Here is an 18773-nt window from a genome sequence, read left to right as displayed (position 1 = left end):
TTTTTTTTTAAAATGACAGTCCTGGCTGGTCCAACCTGTTAGGCCACAGTATATGCACAACAGTGACACTCTTCATAAGGAAGAGACTTTTTCTTCCACTCTTTTTGCTATAATATCTAAACAGGTGAGCAGGTTAACCACTGCATTATGGTATTGTCCAGAAGTTGCAGCCAAGCTCAGGTCCTAGGAAAATACCATCTCTGCTTTACATAACTCAGTCTGCTGCAGATCATACACGAAATTCCTCTTGAGGAGCCTGAGCTGGACATACAGGTGTGTGCAGTCATGTGTGGGATCATGGCCTGATGTGTAGAAATGAAGTTTTGATCCAGGTAAACAAGACCCTGTACCTACTAGAGACTCTCTTAGTGCTCAAAGGGTTTCCTTCCCATCTATCCCACTTTGCAGAACTTAAAAATAATGAAGTGTTAACGCAGGTTTTCTCCAGAGCAAGTGCTGTGAACCACAGTAGAATTTGTTGCTCTTTAGGCATTAGTTAGAGGCTGCATAAAGTGTATTCACTGTTGCTGCTAAAAAATAAAACACAATTCTGTATTTTGTGTACAGTGTCTGTGTACGGGCTTGCCTACACTCTGAAAAGAGTTTTCTTTATGGCAAGACAACAATTTTTCAAAGTTTCCTTCAAGAACAACACCAATATCTGTTATGCTGTTTAGGGATACTCCTAAAAATTCAGGAATCTTCTTTAGCTTAAGCATAAAGAAACCAAACACCACTGTTCAGAAAGCAAAAACAAACAGGAAGAATTTTCTCAATGGTTAGAAACAAAAAGTCCCATCAGCATCAGAGACATTATATTCGAGGCTCATGAATTTCTGCAGAAAGGCTGGAAAAAGAAGAGCAGCCGTGCTGTGGATGAAGAGGGTGTTGCTGGCCTGGGACAGCGGCTGTGACAGGTGCAAAGGGGCTGTGACGGTGACAACGCTGGGACTTCCTGCTCTGGGGACACACACACATGCACAGTGCACATGCACACACACATGCACATGGGCAGACCTTGGCAGCCAGGGGAGAAGGCATGGACCTGCTGCTTCTCCTGGGCACCTGCTTATCGTCTGCTGGGGTCAAGGAGCAGCCGGGTGAGCGGGCAGGAGGGGCACAGCGTGCCCTGGGGCATGGCTCAGGCAGGGGTGGCATCCCTCAGGGCACTGCCAAGAACTGGGCACAGGGAATGTGCTGCTTCCCCATCCCACTCTGACAGGATGGAGCTGCTCAACCCCTCTCCTGGCAGGGGCTGTGGGGCAGGGCTTTGGGGCAGGCACACTGTGGGGAAGTGCTGGCAGAAAATGTTGTTTCAACAGTTCAAATCAGGGGAATTGTGTTATAAATAATTTAGATGATTGACTTAAGATTTTAATCCTGGGGCCTAAGTGGGTAATGGCCATGAGAAGGGGAGGAGGGAGGGAGGAAGGAAGGGGAAGTGGAGGAAGACCAAAATTAGGCCCAGATTTGCAAAACTGTGCACACGTGTGTGTCTCAGCATAAGCTGTACACACGTTTCCAAATGTCATCTGTGGTCTCAGGTTCAAGTTCAAGTTCAAGTTCAGGTATGTTTCCGCCTAAGTCTTGGGTGAGCTTTTTTTTCCCCCCCTCTTCAGTACTGGGACCTTCAAAGCTCATTTTAAAATGAAAGATCAGGTGTTCCCTTCCTGCCCTTGAATTTCTGGAGTTGAAATCCTCGAATATAAAGAAGGATAATGAACACTCAGCCATGTTTGCATTCCTGTCTATCATGAAAATGTATTCACTTCTACAGAACTAATACACTTTGCAATGGGAAATATTTGTGGCTGTCAGTGCTGGGGTTTAAGAGCATCACTAATGACTCCCCTAATTTAGAACTGGTATTTTCAAAGAGTGTGGGATCAAGAGCCACCATCATAAATTTTAGTTTTGTGAGCTAGAAAACGTTATTATTTTATAGGTACTTATTTTTATGTAGTGAAAATAAGCTTATTTTTTCAGTGGTAAATAACTGGGGTGAATAAATACTCACAAGTACGTGTATGTGTAAACAAAGGAAACTGCGTATCAGTATGTACACACAACACACATACCGAGAGAAGATGGGAAAGGAGATATTGTAAAGACCACAGTATGCTGAAACAAACTACCACACACCTCAACAAGGTATTTCTTTCCTTAATTTTAATAGAGAAAAATAGTGCGTAAATATTAAGGACCCTTTACAAACTACTCCCTACAAGTGAAATAATTTTGATAATCTGAGGCACAAGATAGAGAAGGGTATGGTCGGGGCTGGAGACGATGGCTCTCCCCCGGCAGCTCTTTCCCCCTCCCCCTGTGCAAATTCTCTTGGATTAAAATGGCAGAGGGAGGCGGGGAGTGGCTGGGGACAGTTTGGCTGATACGAGATAACCGCTGCTAGTCAAATGGCACTTTTAATTGCTCGGGCCAATAAAAAAAAACTTGCTACAGAAGTTAATTTGAATGAAAATAGCAGACACACCCCACAAGCTGCTTTCCATGACCGTGCATTGTGCTGCCTCAGCCTGATGCACAGTTCGAGTCACAAATAACAGCGTGCGGTCTGGAAATACTTTGGTTGCCCATTTTACCTACGGCGAGGCTGGACGCCCCGTTTTTCCCCCAGCAGTTCTCCCCCACGCCGTGCGGGTTATCCCGACAGGAGCCTCGTGTGCCGAGGAAAGGGAAGGGAAGGGGAGCGGTGCCGCTCCGCTTTTGTTCGCCGCCTCGCCCCGCTGCCGGGTCACGGCGGGGAAGGCACGGAGCGTGGGACGCGGCCGGGCTCGGTTCGGCTCCGCCTCCGGGGCCGCGTGGGCAGCCGGGCGCGCCGCGGGGAACGCGGGGGGCCCTGAGTGCGGACCCCGCTCCGAACGACGGCCAAGGGGGAGCCGCGGAGTTACTGAGGGGACCTGGGGCGGCGCCCGGGGCGAGGGCGGCTCTGGGCACCGAGCGAGACGCCCGGCGGGCGGCTGTGCCCCGGGGCAGCTGACAGCGCCGGGCTGACGGGGCAGCACCGCGGGCCCGTCCGTGCGGGGCCGCTTCCCGGCCGGCTGCCGCCGCTCCCCCGGCGCTGTCCCGCACTCTCGGCGCCGCTTCGCTCGGGCCGCCCCCCTGCTCTCCTCAGGCCACTCCTGGCCGCCGGGACCCCCATCCCCTCGGAGGACTCTCGCCGTTGCTGCCGGCGGGAGCCGTCCCGAACACACCGAGCACAAACCCCCCGACCCTGCCGGGCTCAGCTTCCCCCGGGCAAGTGAGCTTTGTATGGAATCCCATTCAAACCACACGTAACCTTCCGCCAAGGGGGAGGCGGGTGGGGGGGGGGCAAAGTAGTCCCTCGCCACGCTCCTCCCGGGTCCGAGTTCCCGGCGGGGCGGCGGAACCGGGGCCGAGCCGGGGGAGCGGCCGGGGAGGGGCTCCCTGGCGGGGGGTGCGGCCCCGCCTCCCGGCCGCTCCGCTCGGAGCAGAGGAGCGCGGAGCAGAGGTATCGCTGGGCGGAGAGATCGCGGAGCCCGCACACACACGGCCCCGGTCCGCCTCCACCGCGCCCAGCGAACGGAAGCGCCGGGCCGCCGCGATGGACAGGCGGCGCCGGCCAATGGGCGGGCGGGATGGCCTCCCAAAATGTAGGTTTGCCCAATGGCAAGGGGCAGGAGCGGGGGGAGGCGGGGCTGGCCGCGGGCAGCAGCGCAGGTTGAGCGGAGTCCCAGCGCAGGGCTGGGATGAGCCTCAAAGTTCGGGGCGATCGCGGTGGGGGATGTAGCAGCGCCGCCACCGCCGCGCACCGGCCCGGCCCGCCCCGGCTCCCGCCCGCCCTTGGCGCCTCCCACCGCCCCCCCCCCCGCAGTTTTTAAACTCTGATCTTCTCTCCCCCCCCTTCCCTTCTTCTCCACACCCCCCCTCCCCTTCCTCCCCTAAATGCCAGCCATGATCGAGAAGGGCCCGGAGGTCTCGGGAAAACGGCGGGGCAGGAACCAGAACGCCGCCGGGGCGAATAATAACAACAACGGCGGCAGCAAAAGTTTATCCGCCGCCCCCAACGGCAACAGCAGCGTCAACTCCTGGGAGGAGGGGAGCTCGGGGTCGTCCAGCGATGAGGAGCACGGTGAGGAGCGGGTGCGGGGTGCGGTTTTTTGGGGGGGTTACAGGGGCCGCTCGGGCCCACGCGGGTAACGCTTCTCCCTCTGCCTCCCTCAGCTGGCGGCGGAATGAGGGTCGGGCCGCAGTACCAGGCGGTGGTCCCTGATTTCGACCCCGGTAAGTCTTTATTATGTTTTAAGGGGGGCAAGTCCTCCCCCTCACCCAGTGCTTTGGATCCCCCCCGATGAGCAGGGGTACTCCACCTCCCGCCCCCCCCGCCCCGGGTTCCGCTCACCGGGTCCGAAAATAATCTCCCCTTAATTCCACTCTCAAACACCCAGAGCAAGAACAAGGACCCCCCCTCCTCCCCCCTTCCCCAGCGCACACGGTTGATAAAAGAAGTCTCGATGCTTTCCAGAGGGCGCTTTGCAGGCAGGGAGGAACAGGGAAGCTGGCAGGGCTGGAGGAGGCAGGAGATGGCAGTTGGGTGGGTTTTTTTCTTCTTCTTCTTCTTCTTTCTTTCTTTCTTTTTCCTTTTTCTTTTTTTTCCTTTTGTTCGGATTTTTTTTTCCTGTTTGTTTTTCCTTCTTTTTTCGTTTGTTCCATCCTCTCATGAACTCGTGTTTCTGTGGTCTCAGTGATAGGGGGTGGAACAAGAAGACATCAAGTTATAATTATAATTTTTTTCGAAGGTATTTAGAAGTAACTTAGATCTGTATTTTAATTTTCTCTATTCCTAAGAAGCTGGTTGCCTCTCTCCTCCAAAAAAAAATTGTTTCACGTTCCAGCTATTCTGCTGCGGTTCTTTGTAAGCTAATTTAAAGTGGTATGGAAGCAAATTTTGAGCAAACAAAGGAATTGGGGCTGTGCTGAAAGGCAGGTGCTGGAAGCACGGTAGTACTGATGTATCTCCGTGTATAGAAAGACAGGTTGTTGACCTCTTTAGTTTGAAATCTAAGCTTTTTTTTTTTTTTTTTTAATGGTATTGTTCTTTTGTAAGTGGAGGTTGTAGCTGGAGAAAACCCTCCTTCTGTCTGGAGATCCTAACGTTTGGAGTTGTCCCTTTGCCCAACCCAAACTTAATTGAATCCTCCGCACCTCTCACACTAAAACAAAAAGAATGGTGTGGAAAGCCACAGTGTCTCCTTATCGAATAATCCTGAGAGTTACTATTGTGTGGACTCAGAAAAAAGATTTATCGTGGGTCATCCTTAGACTGTGCACTAGTGTTGGATGCCTTTTATATTATTAAATATATCTGTCTGTTCCTAACTGTTAAGATCTCAAGGTGGGGGTAGGGCAAAGAGGAATTTTTTTTTTTTTTTTCTTAAGTTCAGTATTACTTGTATTCATTTACAGAATATTTTTTTCCCACTCGTTTCCCCCTTCGTTTTCTTGACAAAATAATGTACAAGGGAGGTCCATTTCTTGGTTGACCAGGAGGAAAAAGGGGGCGGACAGGGGGAAGGAGGAGGAGAGAGGGGGAGGAGGGGGGAGCTGTTAGCTAGGCAGCAGTTGACACTGGTTTTCAATCTGTAGGTCAAACGCTGCATTTCTGTAGCACACAACGTGCATCACACTGACTTATCAGCCATGTATCACAGTATTTGGGCTTTATGGTCACCCTGGTGAATTATGCTCTTTTGAGCAATTCATTTCTCTAACATAATAGGTGGAGGGGGGAAAAATATTGTGAGCTGCTTCTTCACTGTTGTGTACTCAGATGTACATTGTTCTGGTTTAAACTTAGACGTACAGTGACCTATACAAAGGTTATTGCTTTCTGTGCTGTGTGGAGTGGAAGGGAGGGGGAGGTGTGTGATCTGAAGAAACAATTTTTTTTCTGAGTAATCTGTATCCTAACACGGGATCAGCAGGTGATTGTGTTTGAGTACACAGTGTAATACAGCAAGCTCATGGTAGGTTCACCAAAGTAAATGATCAGTCTTCTGATGACCTGAATGGACATCAGATCCTCCTTTACTGGCCTCTGTTTTTTTTTCCCTTTTTGTCCCCTGTTTCTGAAAAGTAAACCTTTTAGTTAAGAAGTTTGGGGTGAACTTTTACCTGCTTGTGTATGGAAGAGTTTTTTTCCTGTCTTGTGGAATTACCCAGGAATCATTTTGCAATGCCACGTTGTTCCCTGAATTTTGTCATCTCTTCTTGGTCCTAAAGGCTAAAAGCTACATTAAGTTCATTTGTTACATCTCTTTTGTTACCTTCTTTAAGAAAGAAAACCCTAAATAAGCCTAGCATGCTGCACTAAGACCTTTTGACTGAAACTGTTGTCATGTCTCGCTGTAATGTCAAAAGTTAAATCTATTAAATAGTTTTACCAGAGTGCACACACTATGCTATGTCTGTTTCTCACTAAAAATTGTAGTGACTGGGTGACCAAAAGATCCTAAAACTTGAAAGTTGTTTGTTGTGGAGGCTTTCACCTTCAGGTTAGCTGGGTGAGAAAATACTGTGTCTGAGGGGAAAATAATATGGACCAGGCCTTGTGTGTATTTCTTTTTTTAAACTTAATGTTCTGTTATACCTCGGGTTTGGCTGAGGTCTATCTGTAATTGCTGATTCTTACACCAGTATTTAATGTGGAAGTTCCTCTGTCCCCATGCAGAGGGGCAGAGAAAGCATTTCATTTTGTTTCACTTCTCAGCCACATGCGAGCTGCTGCAACGAGCAGTGAAATTAGGAAAGCTTTGAAAGGTCTGAAATCCTTTTCTGTGCAGCTGCAGGAGACAAGAGAGGTAGAACAAGGCAGTGGTGAGATGTTAGTCTGGGTATCATGAGTTAAATAGTCAGAGAAGAGCAAAAAACTATTGCATGGTATGGTCTGTAAGTGAAGAGAGTGTTCTCAGTGGTTGCCTAAGTTCAGAAAGTGAAGAACTTCATCATCTTTTTGTTTACATGGTGAAGGATACAAAGTTCTTGTTTCTCCCTTGCTTTACCAGAGTATGAGGAAAAGGGTTAAGGATTGTTTTTCCTTGGGTTGCTTTGTTTTTCCTTCACCCTTGAAAGAAAATGACAGTTCCAGAAACCAGAAAATGACAGGTTCACATTCTGAATTAAAATACCTTGGTGTAAGTTTATATTATTCCTTGTGGCTAAAACTTGCTGTGGCAGTGGCCAAGGAAGGGCCTGATGTGATTATTTGACTGTAAAAATGCTCGTGGCTGGAATCCTCTGTAGGAGGTGGTTCTTACTCACAGCTCTTTAGTAAGTCTCTTTACGGTGGCAAGGCCTATTCCATGAGCTGGCAGAACCTGTAGGTTCTTTGCTAAAGTTAATGTTGCCATCCTTTTTACCTATCCCAATCTTCCTGTGTTTTGGGAAAATATGTTCTCATTACATCAATCCTGCTTCTTTTATTATCTCAAAAACTTACAGCTTTCTTATTATTGGTACGGTACTTATACCTTTACACCTTACTTACACCTTTGTTGTCTAATAAGAATAGCTGTACAGTAAAGGCAAGGCTTTTGCATTGGCAATGTGTGTATCAAACAAGCTGGTTCAACTGGGGAAAAGAACAGGCAAAACTTCTTGGGCTGAAAAATCCCATGCCAGAGCTCACTAGACTCAGTAAAACTTGCGCTTCAGCTGTGTTTCACTGTTTGGCCTTGAGTTCACAGATGTGATGTGAAAAATTGCTATTGTGTCTGCTATTTCTTCACTTATTAGAGCTCACAATCAATTATTTGCCAGCCCAAAGTTCTGTGTGTTAAACAAAGGCTGATGTTGGTAGGTCAGCATTTCTTGTGAGTTCTGAGACAGACACGGAAGATTTTGAAGAGGTAAACTATTATGGTTCTTTTAATCCATACAAATGAAACCCACATGTCCCATTAATGGAAAAACTCAGTGGAAGGAAACATTGCATATCCTAAAGCTAAATAAAAATCTTTCGTATAGGGAGGCACTGATATTGTACTTGACTGTTTTATTTGTTGCTTATTAATTTATGCTATTGGAATACTGAGAATAGGAGGAAGAAAACATTAGCGAGCACTTTAAGACAGCCAGTGAATTTCACTAATGATTAAAGCTTCCATAATTTTGAGGAGTGTTAAATAACTCCCTGAAGAGAACAGTTACTCCCAAATTTTGGCTTGTATTGAAGGCAGACAAACTTTTTTTTTTTGTCCTTTGTAGCATTGCAGCTTCAGATTTCCGTATTGGTTGGAATGGCAGTAAAAATACAAGCCACATCTTGTATCTTGGGTATTGGTTGTGTCGGTCATCTTTGGAAAGCAGCTTCTGGGGCTCTTTCCAGTAGAAATAGATGAGGAAAAGCAGGTTTGACTCAACAGTGTCTTGTGGAAACGCAAATTTGGCATGTATGTCACCTGAGAGAGTTCAATCCCTTGTTTGCAGTGATGCGCTCTTCCCACTTTTTTGGTTTTGTGCTGCAACAGTAGAAGTAAAAAGTGGTGGAAGGCAATCCACCTGTAGTGCTTTCACCCCTTGGTTTAGAAAAGCCTACTGGAAGGTGCTCACTGCCAGAACATCACTAATCCTTGAGGAGCTTGTTCTCTGCTCCACACTGTTAGCGGCACTCTGTGTGCTCCTGCACAAACAGTTGGTATTCCCAGGCCTTCTTTTGTGACCAACAGTCTATTGTTTCGGCACTGACAAAAAATGAAGGGGAAAAAAAAAAGAAACCAGCAACTTTTTTCACTATAGTGAGAAACCTTGCAGTGTAGTTGTGTCTAAGAGTTTTAAAAACAATTAACCAAGATAGTCAGTGTCTCTTATCTGGAGTGCCTGATCACTGTGTGGAAGTGATGGCATGGCCATGTCCTAAGGGGAGGAAGCTAATACATCCATCCAACTCTGGCTTTAAAATGTGCCTACTCTCTGCCTATTTAGGTTCAAAGGTTGAAAGTATAATATTGGGACAGCCCCTGGGTGTCTGATTCCCCTAGAACTGTTGTATTTCTCTGCTGGTTGTAAAGGCCATGTTTTATTAGGCTGTATCATCAACTGCTTCATGGGGTTCTGGGCAGAGGCACCTATTGACCTACACAATCAGGACCTTTTAACAAGAGGTTATTGTAAGACCCCTTATGATGTACACTTGACAAGTCCAACTCCCAGCCTGCTTTTTCTGGTTCTTTCTGTGCAGCTAGTCCTGTGCCTCACAGTCTTAATAGTTTGCAAGTAGTCTGAGTACCCAATGGGTGTAGTAGAGAAAATGGTGTTTTGCTGAATGGACTCATCAGAAAAGGGATGAGAGGAAAATAAGTGATTTTTATGTGAGACTTTGGGGTCTCAGTTTAAGCAAGTGAAAAATTCAAAACCAAACTCCTGAAACTGGAAATACTGGTATCCTGGAAAGCTATCTCATCTCTTCAGATGACTATGCCTTAAAGTCAACAGGCAGGAACTCAGTGAAACAGTCCCTTTGGAAAAGAAGGAAGAGTTAAGAGGGTGTTTGATCTAATCAGAAATACCAAACCATAATGTACTAATGCCCAAGGTGTTTGGACTGACAGAGGCTGCCTGGTGTCTTGGTAAACCACACACACCTTGGGTCTTTCCCTGTTGTTTAAGGAGATGTACATCATACCCAACAAGAGTGTGCTTTCAGAATTAGGTGGTGGAAAATATACATACTGCAGGTTTTCTCTTAAACTGGTGGGAGAAGAGCTTTTTCCCCTGGTTGTAGCCTGCTCAGTGCCATACTTCCTCATGGGCTATATTTGTCTTGCCTTCCTTCTCAGAGGTCACAGCCTCTGTGAATGTGCTGTAGTGCAGAGCAGATGAGAACATCCTCGACCTCAAGCTGCTCCAGCAGAAACTGTTGCCAAGCCCTTGGGTTTTTGTTTCAGCACGGTAGGAATTCAGGTACAGTCAAAGGGGTCAGGCTGGTGTCCAGCAGCCCTGGGGAAGGAGGAAGGTGACTTCTGCCATCTCCTTACTGGGCTGGCAACTCTGCTGGTGTGTGAGTGAGTCTGTCTCATCTTTTTCTGTCAGCTGTATATACTGCTGGTCCAATCTCCAGGGCAGGAAAGGCTGCAGTGCTGCTACAGAGTGAAGCTGACTTGTAGATGCTGATACTTTAGCTTAACCTCTGTTTTCAAAATCCACCCTGGAGAAAAAGGTGAGTAGTGCTCAGGTTGGAAACTTTATTATCTGTACCTCTGGCACCTCAGCAGGAGTACAGCCATTGGTTTGGTGCTGTATCATTTTCACCTGGGGGCTGCTCACCTGAGGGGAGACTGTTCTTGAGCCTACATTGCTCAGTAGTCAGGTTTCACCCAGCCTGTTCACTTGTTCTGTGAAGGGGTGCAGAGGCTCTACTGGTGAGCACAGTTCCCACTCAAACATGTTTCAAGGCATGGCTCTGGAGCTTTCTCATTATTCAAATAGCACCGAGAACATCCTTCTCAAACCTTAATGCTGTTGTAAACAAACAAATCTCGGTGTAGCCAAAGCCTGTGGCTTCCTCCCCTGCCTGGCACATGCAGTGTTTGTATGTGGAGGTAATAGCTGTCTCATGTACTGACAAATGTATTAATGGCTGGACTGGAATTAATACTAGGTAGAGTGACTGCTTTGTTCTTCATAGCTGGTTCCTGCTGCTTAATGAGGTGCTCTTAAAACTCTTGTTTTCAGTCCTAGTTAGGTCTGTGACTTGGCCAAGTGAAGGCTTAGAGCTGCCTGTGATTAGTCATTATAATTAGCTCGGAAATCTTTGCCTCTGTGATCAAGGCACACTGTATAATGCGGCTTATAGTGGGCTCTAGCCCTGTCACATACCTTCAGAGTAGTATGGATGGCAGTGCTCTGCTGGACATATGTATGTATTTAACTGTGTTGTAACTTTAATCTGCAATTTCTTAATATGTGCCAGGAAGGTAAATCTGAAGTAACTGCCTCCTCAGAAACTTGTGGTTAGTGCTAGTCCCCGTTTTCTGTGGACAGGGCAATTTTTGGCTTTGGCCAAGGCTTACCTTACCCATCCCAAGTGTAAGGTAAGATTGAGACATGGTGACTTGTAGCTGAGTATAGAGAGCAAATAAAAACCAAAAATTTGGGGTAGTTAGTGTGTGCCCCTTTTCTAGGAAGTCTGTACCTCTTTCTGCACTGGGTGACCTTGTCTTTTGAGGCTTAGACTTGGCGGTATAACAAGATGAGCAATCCCACATTAGGTGTTTAAACTTGAAAGAGCAGTTTGAAATTCAGTTCTTGAAAATACAAAGTTGATTTGTAAGCTAAACTTGATCTTAAAAAGCATTTTTAAGGAGTGCTTGATTAGGTGTCTCTCTTTAAAATTTTCAAGCCTTTAATTTATCATTCCATATGAAAGTTTTGATGACTCTGTGCTTTCTGAAAGTGCAAGAGGATGTGTTCAGCCTTAGTGAAGGCAGTGAAAGTTTCTCCAGCATACTGGAGAATTGGGCTGCTTTTGTGCTCCCCAGATTGTTTTGAAATGCAACTGGCTGTGATGAGAACTAGCTTTAGGTGTTGTAGGTCAAACTCAGTAAATTTTTTGTACTTCTCATGTAAGATTTTGAGATGAAACCAGAGAGTTTAACCTATCTTTCCTAGTGTCTTCAAAAATTCAGCTTTATGCAGCAGCTTGCTCTTTGAACTTCATAAAGAAGGTATTGGTAAATGTTGCCTCTCTGGGGGCAGGAGGCTGCAGTAGTGTGATAAAATTGCATAAATCCCCTCTGGTGAGGCAATTCTAGTCTGTTATTTCCCCTTCAGCCCCGTCCCTCTATTGTGCAGGTATGTCTAGGGGACGTCAGTAGGGTCTCATAGGTACCCTGTGTGTGACTAGGTGTGTCTCTGGAAAAATATCCCCCTGCCCTTTCAGGGGCAGGAGTTTACGATTGTGAGTTTTTGTCCTTAAAGTTATTTAATCTTTCTTGCCTCCTTCCCTAACTTTGTGCTCTTCACCTGGATGGATTTCACAACTATTAACCTGAGAGAGTTTGCTTTTGCAGTGCAGTTGCCTTGTTAGGGGAATCTAGCCACATGGCTGTGGATTGCAGCTTTTCAGTTCTGCTCTCTGTAGGTATCTGGGGTAACCTGCCATGGTAGCTTGTGCATGTACTTTTAGATGGCTGGATGTTTTATCAGGTTGGGCTTTAGTTCACAGAGAGGTTTTGATTTGAAAGTTTGATATTGAAAATAATTACTAGTGTACATGACCTTGAACTGGTGTCCTTCTAGACTTTGTAACCCTAATGTGAAAGCACAACATAACAAATGTGTAATTGTAGTTGTGGCTTCTGGGTTCAGAAATCCCTAAGGAATATGTATAACCAAGGCTTGCAGGGGTACAATGCCTGCTGGTCCCTGGAGAGGGTACAAAGAGATTCTAGTTCTACACGGGGCTTGGGGATGGATAAAGACTAAGAAAAACCTTTCTTGAGGAGGAAATCACCTTCTGTCTGAAAGAATTGAATTGACAGGACTGGGAAAATCTGGTCTACATAACAGCATTGTTTTTATAGCAATTCTTTACATGCTGCTTGCATTGAAACGCAAGGCGTTTTTTTCTCTTTCCTTTGACTTCCCATCTTCTTTGGTCATCTAAACTCATCCCCTGTTCTCATCAGTAACACTGGTTTGAGTTTTGGCCCTGTGCAAATGGTGATGGGGGGATTTTTCTCCTCCACCCTGTGCTGAGAGCCCACTGCCCCATGTAGCAGGTGCTGTTGGCTGGAGTTGTGCATAGTTCTGCATTTAGGTTGCTAACAGCTGTGTGAGAAGCTAAAAGTGTGGTGTCTGTAACTCAAGCTTTTTTATTCTAAAGAATGTAAAATGATCAGTGATGCCAGTGTGCTCATCTATTCCTTTGGCTGACGTCTCTCCATCCTTAGGAGGGAGCTGGTGTAGGTGCTTCTGGGAGGAGTAGAGGACTGTGAAGGCAGGCAGGCATACCAGGTGTAGCATTTGTACTTTCTCGGTATTGTTTTCTGTCTGGGAATCTTAAAGATGTCCCTCCTGGGACCCTTGTGCTGATTTGTGCAGCTGCTACCACACTGTTCATGACAGTAGCCATGGGAACACAAGTAGGATGATACAAGTTTAAAACTCTAACTTGTTGCTAGGCAGACCCAGCTCAATGTGTGGATTAAGTAGTCTTAACAACAACAAAAAAACCCACTCCAGATATTCTGCCACTTCTGTGGGGGAAGACAACTGGGCTCACCCCTAGCTCTGGGTCTTTCTTTAGGCTGGCAGAATGAAACCAGCCCCAGAAGAATCCCCTGACACCAGCCAACCTTGGGGGAAACCCCTCTTGTACATGTGAATCATGAGTAGGTGGTGGCTGGCGGGGGCGGCAGTTTCAGCAGGTAGGTTTTGACACAACCTTTTGTAAAAAGCTGAGTGCTGTGAAGTAAAGCCATGTGCCTCTCAATGCAAAACCGTTGTGCCACTCAGTCTAAAAGTTTTAGCCTGCATTAAAATAGGTACTGCTAAAAGTGACATATACTCTAAACAAAGGTCATGGGCTTAAAATATCACAAGATCACTTTTAAAGTCTGGCTGTAAAAATTAAAATTATGACTAAGGCAAGGTATGCACCTTCAAAAATTGCACTACTTTTGCACATTGTTAGCATAGGTGCTCTGTGTGCTGCATGAGCTGGTGTAAACTTTTAACTTCTTGGTAAGTTGTTCTGTCCTAAGCTTGTGTTTTGTCAGCCTCTTCCCTCATGTTATTTTCATTGTTGACGTCTGACAAAGGATGTATGGCACATTATGGGGGCCCAAAGGGAACTGGAGACCCAAACTTTCAGGGAGTGATGGCTGCTGTATGCTACTTGAGGGCTGAGCTCCAGCATGTCTTTGTCCCTGCAGCTGTTGGCTTCCTGTATCACAGCAGTAATTAGTTATGCTCTGGCCACTGGTTTAAATGGATCTTTTTTTATTTTATAAACATTTGCTCTGCAGTTACTGTCATTCCTGTTGGAATAAGGCCATTTATAGAGATGCTCCCAATTACCACCTGCTCTTTTTCTTTCTTAGCAAAATACACTCTTACCTAATTTAACCTCCCACAGCAATTGCTTTGAAGTTGTTTTCTCTTTGCATCTTGGCTCATTGCTATACCTTTCCCTCTGACCACCCTAACAAACTGCAGTCCTTGTTTGTCCTTCCTTAAGTTACCTGCTTCTGAGGAGAAAGCCTACTTCCTTGGTTTGCCCCAAACATTTTTGTAGTCAACTTGTACAAGAAAAGATTTCTTTCCTTTAGTGTGTCTCAGCCCTGTTTTTTTGTTTCCTAAGTGCTATTTGTGGTTCTCCAACTTTCGTTAGAGTTTTAGTACAGTTTATGCATTCTGTCCACTCTCTTGTTTACCCAGCCCTGCTTGGATTTCTGTGCTATTCTCTGTGCTCCCGAGTCCTCTTTCTTGGTACTTTGTTCATCCAGGAGAGACACCCATATTTGAGCTTCATTGTAGTTGTGTTGTTCCAAGTTCCCTCTCAGGCTGGAAGAAAGTGGTCATGATTTTTACTTTGTTACAATTTTGCTCTGTAAGGGGGGGGAAATATATCAGAAGTCCGTCCCTTAACCTCTTTTACAACTTACATGCCTTTCTGGCCATGGTATCTGCCTGCTTTTCAAGCATTTGGGTAGCAGTGACGTTTTTGCCTTTTCAAGCTCCTTAAGGTTTTTGCTTCATCACTGGAGAATTTCTGCCTCAGTTTCTCTTGTGGAAACCATTTGTTCTTGTAGGGGCAAATGCTCCCCCCCACTTCAGCTGGTGGAGTATGTGTCTCTTTGGCCAGTCATGTCACTCTGAACTGTTGCTGCTGTGAGCAAACAGGTGTGTGAGCAAGGTGAGAGAGCTGATCTTTGCTTCAGCCAGGGCTGCCCAGGAACTGGCTGTGTGCTTGTCTGGAACCTTTAGCTGGCCCCTGCCTGCTGGGCACTGAGGCTGCATTGCTGAGAGCAGCTCTGAGGTCTGTCCTATGAATTTTGTGAATAAAGCAAACCTTGAGGTTGCTAGCTGACTGAAATCTGCAAACAGAGAGGACATGCAAGAGCTTTTCTTTGCTGTAGTCTCAGCCTCATCATTGCGTGTGCTGAGGTTTGGGCTCTGAGGGTACAGCTGGATCTCATCTGAAGTTCTCATCACCTCTCTTCTCCTGTTTGGCTTTATGCAAGTATCAAATAACTTGGGAGAGAGGTTGCTGGTGGGAACTTGGTGGTGGAAAGATGATTTTTCAGAGCTGTCCTCTGGATTTTGGCCCAAGAGCTGAGTTGCTTGGCAAATAATTTCTTCCTCTGCTGGCTCTGAGAAGTGGGTCTGCTCTCTGGGAAACTGCTGCATTGTGCTCTAGCTTTTTCTATATTTTGGGTGGGTTTTTAGTCCTCTTTGTTTGGTTTTTAAGATGATTCTCCCCCAAGATTTGCCTGGGATAGTGAGTGCATGGGATCAGTTTCTTTTCTTGGGCAATTTCAGGTGAAACAGCAAGCTGTCTTCCACACACAAGTCAGGTGCAGTCCTTGTGGTGCAAACAGGGCAGGCACAAATCCAGCCATTCTGCCAGCAGGCTGAAAATTGGCAAGGGTTCAAGAGTTTATTTGTAGATTTGAGTGAAAAATTACTTTTTCTGCTGGAGCAGATGCAAAGATGATTGGAGTTGAGGGGGTCTTGCAGTTTTGGAGGTCTGGTGCAGCTAGTGACTGGGGAGCATCCATGTGCTGGTGCAGAGAGGAAATGGCAATCTGAGTCTGACCATTGCTGGTTTGAAAGGATGTAGATTGAGAAGACATTTGTAAATACTAAAGCCCTTTAAAGTGTGTGTGTGAGTAGTTATGTTAGGCAGATTCATGTTGTTTATTGTACTCATCTTGCTGAAGTTATATTGGAGGATGGAGGAAAAATAAAGACAGAACTTACTGAACCCCTAATAATATTTTTAGAGATCATAAAAGCAAATGAATGAGCTTTTGGAGAGTTAGACTTGGATGCAGTCCTTGTTGCTCAGACATTTGCTGGGAAGGGAACTGTTTGATGCCCTCTTACCTGAGCTCTGGGAGCCTACACTGGGCTCCTCTTGGAAGCAGCTATCTCCAGCTCATTTTGGTGGAATGCTGTCCTGTCTGGTTATTGCTCCCTCTGCTGTGGCTGCTGTGTTGCCCACAGCAATACCTCTGTAGCAGTAGCCATGTCCTTTTGTTTCAGCTGGAGAGAAGGAAACCACTGGGTGCAGTAGCATTGCTTGTGAAATGATTTCAGTGTCTGCTGGATGAGGGAGTAGGAGGTGATGTGATGGGGTTTCTTAGAGAGGTGGATGGGAGAAATCATTTGTATATTCATATAGGCAGTGGATTTAATTCATGCAGCCAGGACTGGGACAAAGCTTGGAGCAGGTGCACACCCAGAGCTTGCTTAAGTTGGATAGATGCCTGCTGAAATGTTTATCAAACATGAGAATAAACGGAAAAAGGTTGCATTTAACCTTTTTTTGATGATGCGTTTTAAAAATAGGTTGTGTTTCTAAAGTCAGCAGCAGTTACAACCAGGGTTTGAAAAATGGACTTGGCACTTGCAAGCCACAGTGGGGAACACCTGTGCTGCAATACGCCCTGCAGCAGGAAGGGCTACCAGGGTCAGGTGCTGCTTGCTTATCCTGGTGCTTGTTGGCTCTTGCAGCAGGCTTCTCCTTGTGTGCTAGGATTGCCTTTCACTCTTACTGCTGCTCTGTTCTTTGTCATTCATCAGTAGACATAATTTGGCTTGATATCTGTGTTTCACTGCTGTAGAAGTGATTCTTAGCCTCTGGAGTAGAAAAGAATGAATCTAGTTACTCTTAGCTCAGTTTTACCCTGGTAAAACTATGGCATGTAGTTGAGGCACTAAAGCTGCATCCAAACTGAGGAAGACACTACTGCACTAATGTGCTAATTTTATACTCTTACTTGGCAGGTTGCCTTTGTAATCAAAGGGCTGGAAATTTTTCAGTTTGAACAAAATGTTCTAAGTAGCTGTGCTCTAGGTGGAAACAGATTTGATATGGGATACTGCCTTCAAAAGAAATCCATCTTTCCGTATCTTTCTGGGCATAATTATTCTAACTGAAATTTGCTTTTGTGACTAAGTGAAGCTGTAGCCAAGATCTGCCTAAGGCTTACCTGTGGAGTTTCCTTTGCAGAGGTGTATTTCATCAATCTCTGCATCTCATGGGAATGGAGGGAAGGGGATGTTTTCAGGAAGTACCTGGAAACTTTAGGAATAACAGTTGTAATGCATTTCAGCAAAACAATTCTATTCCATGTCATTTTCTCCCTGTATGGGCTTGGCAAGAACTTGGTCAAAATACAAAAGTGTTATTAAATAAGTTTGAAAGAGAACATCCTGGTGAGTTGTACAGTACCTGACACACAGAGATTATGCAGTAGAAAGTAAATCCCTGATTCTCATCAGTAGTGTAAAAGTAATTAAAAGCATCTTTTGATGCCCTTGGGTTTTTTGCCCTTTGTTTTAGGGACTCAGTGGCTACTGACTAGAGAATATATGTATCCAGATTTACTTTTTCCAACAAAAATGTCCACAGGAACAGAACAATCGTAGAGCAGTCACATATTTCCAAAGTGATGTGGAATGAAATGCTTACTCAAAGGCCATGTTTATTTTACTGGAAAGCTTAAAACAAATGGCAGAATTGCTTTAAAGCTGTATGAAACATGTCTTTCTGTTGCCTTTGATTTTTATTTTTTTTAAAGTAACTTCCAGTGTTCATGAATCTAATGCAGAAATTTCAATACTCTTTTCTAATGAGCTTAAAATTTTTCCTCCTGCAATACTTTAATGAGAGCTGACTGCTAAACTTCATTGCTTTGAGTTTGAGATGAAACAAAACTCTGTGTGCCATATGTTAAAAGGACAAGCTGACTTGACAACAACGTGTTTTATCTTCTGCATTTTGGCAAGATTTTGTAGTCCTGGAGGCAACTGTAGGGAGAGAGAAATCGGTGAAGATTCAAGAATGATGTGAGAAGGACTTGTGAGGTCAGCAGAGCAGGAAGCTTAAGTGTCTAGGGTGGGAGATGGGATATAGAAAGAAGGAAGAAAACCAAGATCATCTGGAAAGTGACACTGGGCAAAATATTACAGTAATTTCACGATTATAAGCCGCACCATTTTGACTAAAATTTTGGTCCGAACCCAAAGTGCGGCTTATAATCAGGTGCGGCTTATATACGGACAAAGAACAAAAAGTTGCTGTTTTAGTTTGGAGGACAGGGGTCTGCTGAGAAAGGCAGGAACTTCTCTTTGAAATGGAGAATGTAAACCCCCTCCCTCCAAATTATTGTAATTTTGAAATCAAGGGGCTTTCAGGCAAAAATATGGGAATTAGGAATAACAGTTCTTTTCTAGGGAAAATAAAAGAGAAATACAGTACTACAAAGAAACAAACCTCAAACCCTGACAAAGTCAGAGTACAACCTGACACCCGTCAGGCAGGGTGTTGGTAGCAGTCCCATTAAATGGTGGCTGCATCCTCCTGCAGTGACAGATGTGATTCAGTTGGAGCAGTGCTTCTGTACAAGGTGCAGTTTCCCTCCAGAGGTCCAGTGGTGATGTGGAGAAATCCGGTTTTCCTCTGGAGTCCAGTGGAAAAAGGGGCTCCCTTAGTGTCCCAAAACCTCTGTTTTTATCTTGGTAAGAAATGTTGGGCTCTTCCCCCTGGCTGGAGCAACTCCCAG

General features: G+C 45.6%; 1 protein-coding gene across 1 annotated transcript in view; it reads left to right on the top strand.

The window, feature by feature from the left end:
* The first annotated feature begins 3554 nt into the window (after positions 1-3554).
* RCOR1 (REST corepressor 1) overlaps positions 3555-18773 on the top strand; it is an 82794-nt gene continuing 67575 nt past the window's right edge. The window contains exons 1-3 of the mRNA XM_033063211.1: positions 3555-3632; positions 3932-4111; positions 4204-4263. Of these exons, the coding sequence (XP_032919102.1) occupies positions 3584-3632; positions 3932-4111; positions 4204-4263 (289 nt within the window). The 5' untranslated portion in view covers positions 3555-3583. The remainder of the gene's footprint in view (positions 3633-3931; positions 4112-4203; positions 4264-18773) is intronic.

This window comes from Catharus ustulatus, chromosome 6 (genome assembly GCF_009819885.2).
Source record: "Catharus ustulatus isolate bCatUst1 chromosome 6, bCatUst1.pri.v2, whole genome shotgun sequence".
In the NCBI taxonomy this organism is placed as follows: Eukaryota; Metazoa; Chordata; class Aves; order Passeriformes; family Turdidae; genus Catharus; species Catharus ustulatus.
The sequence above is the reverse complement of the archived record's forward strand: the minus strand, read 5'-3'. Positions and strand labels throughout refer to the sequence as shown.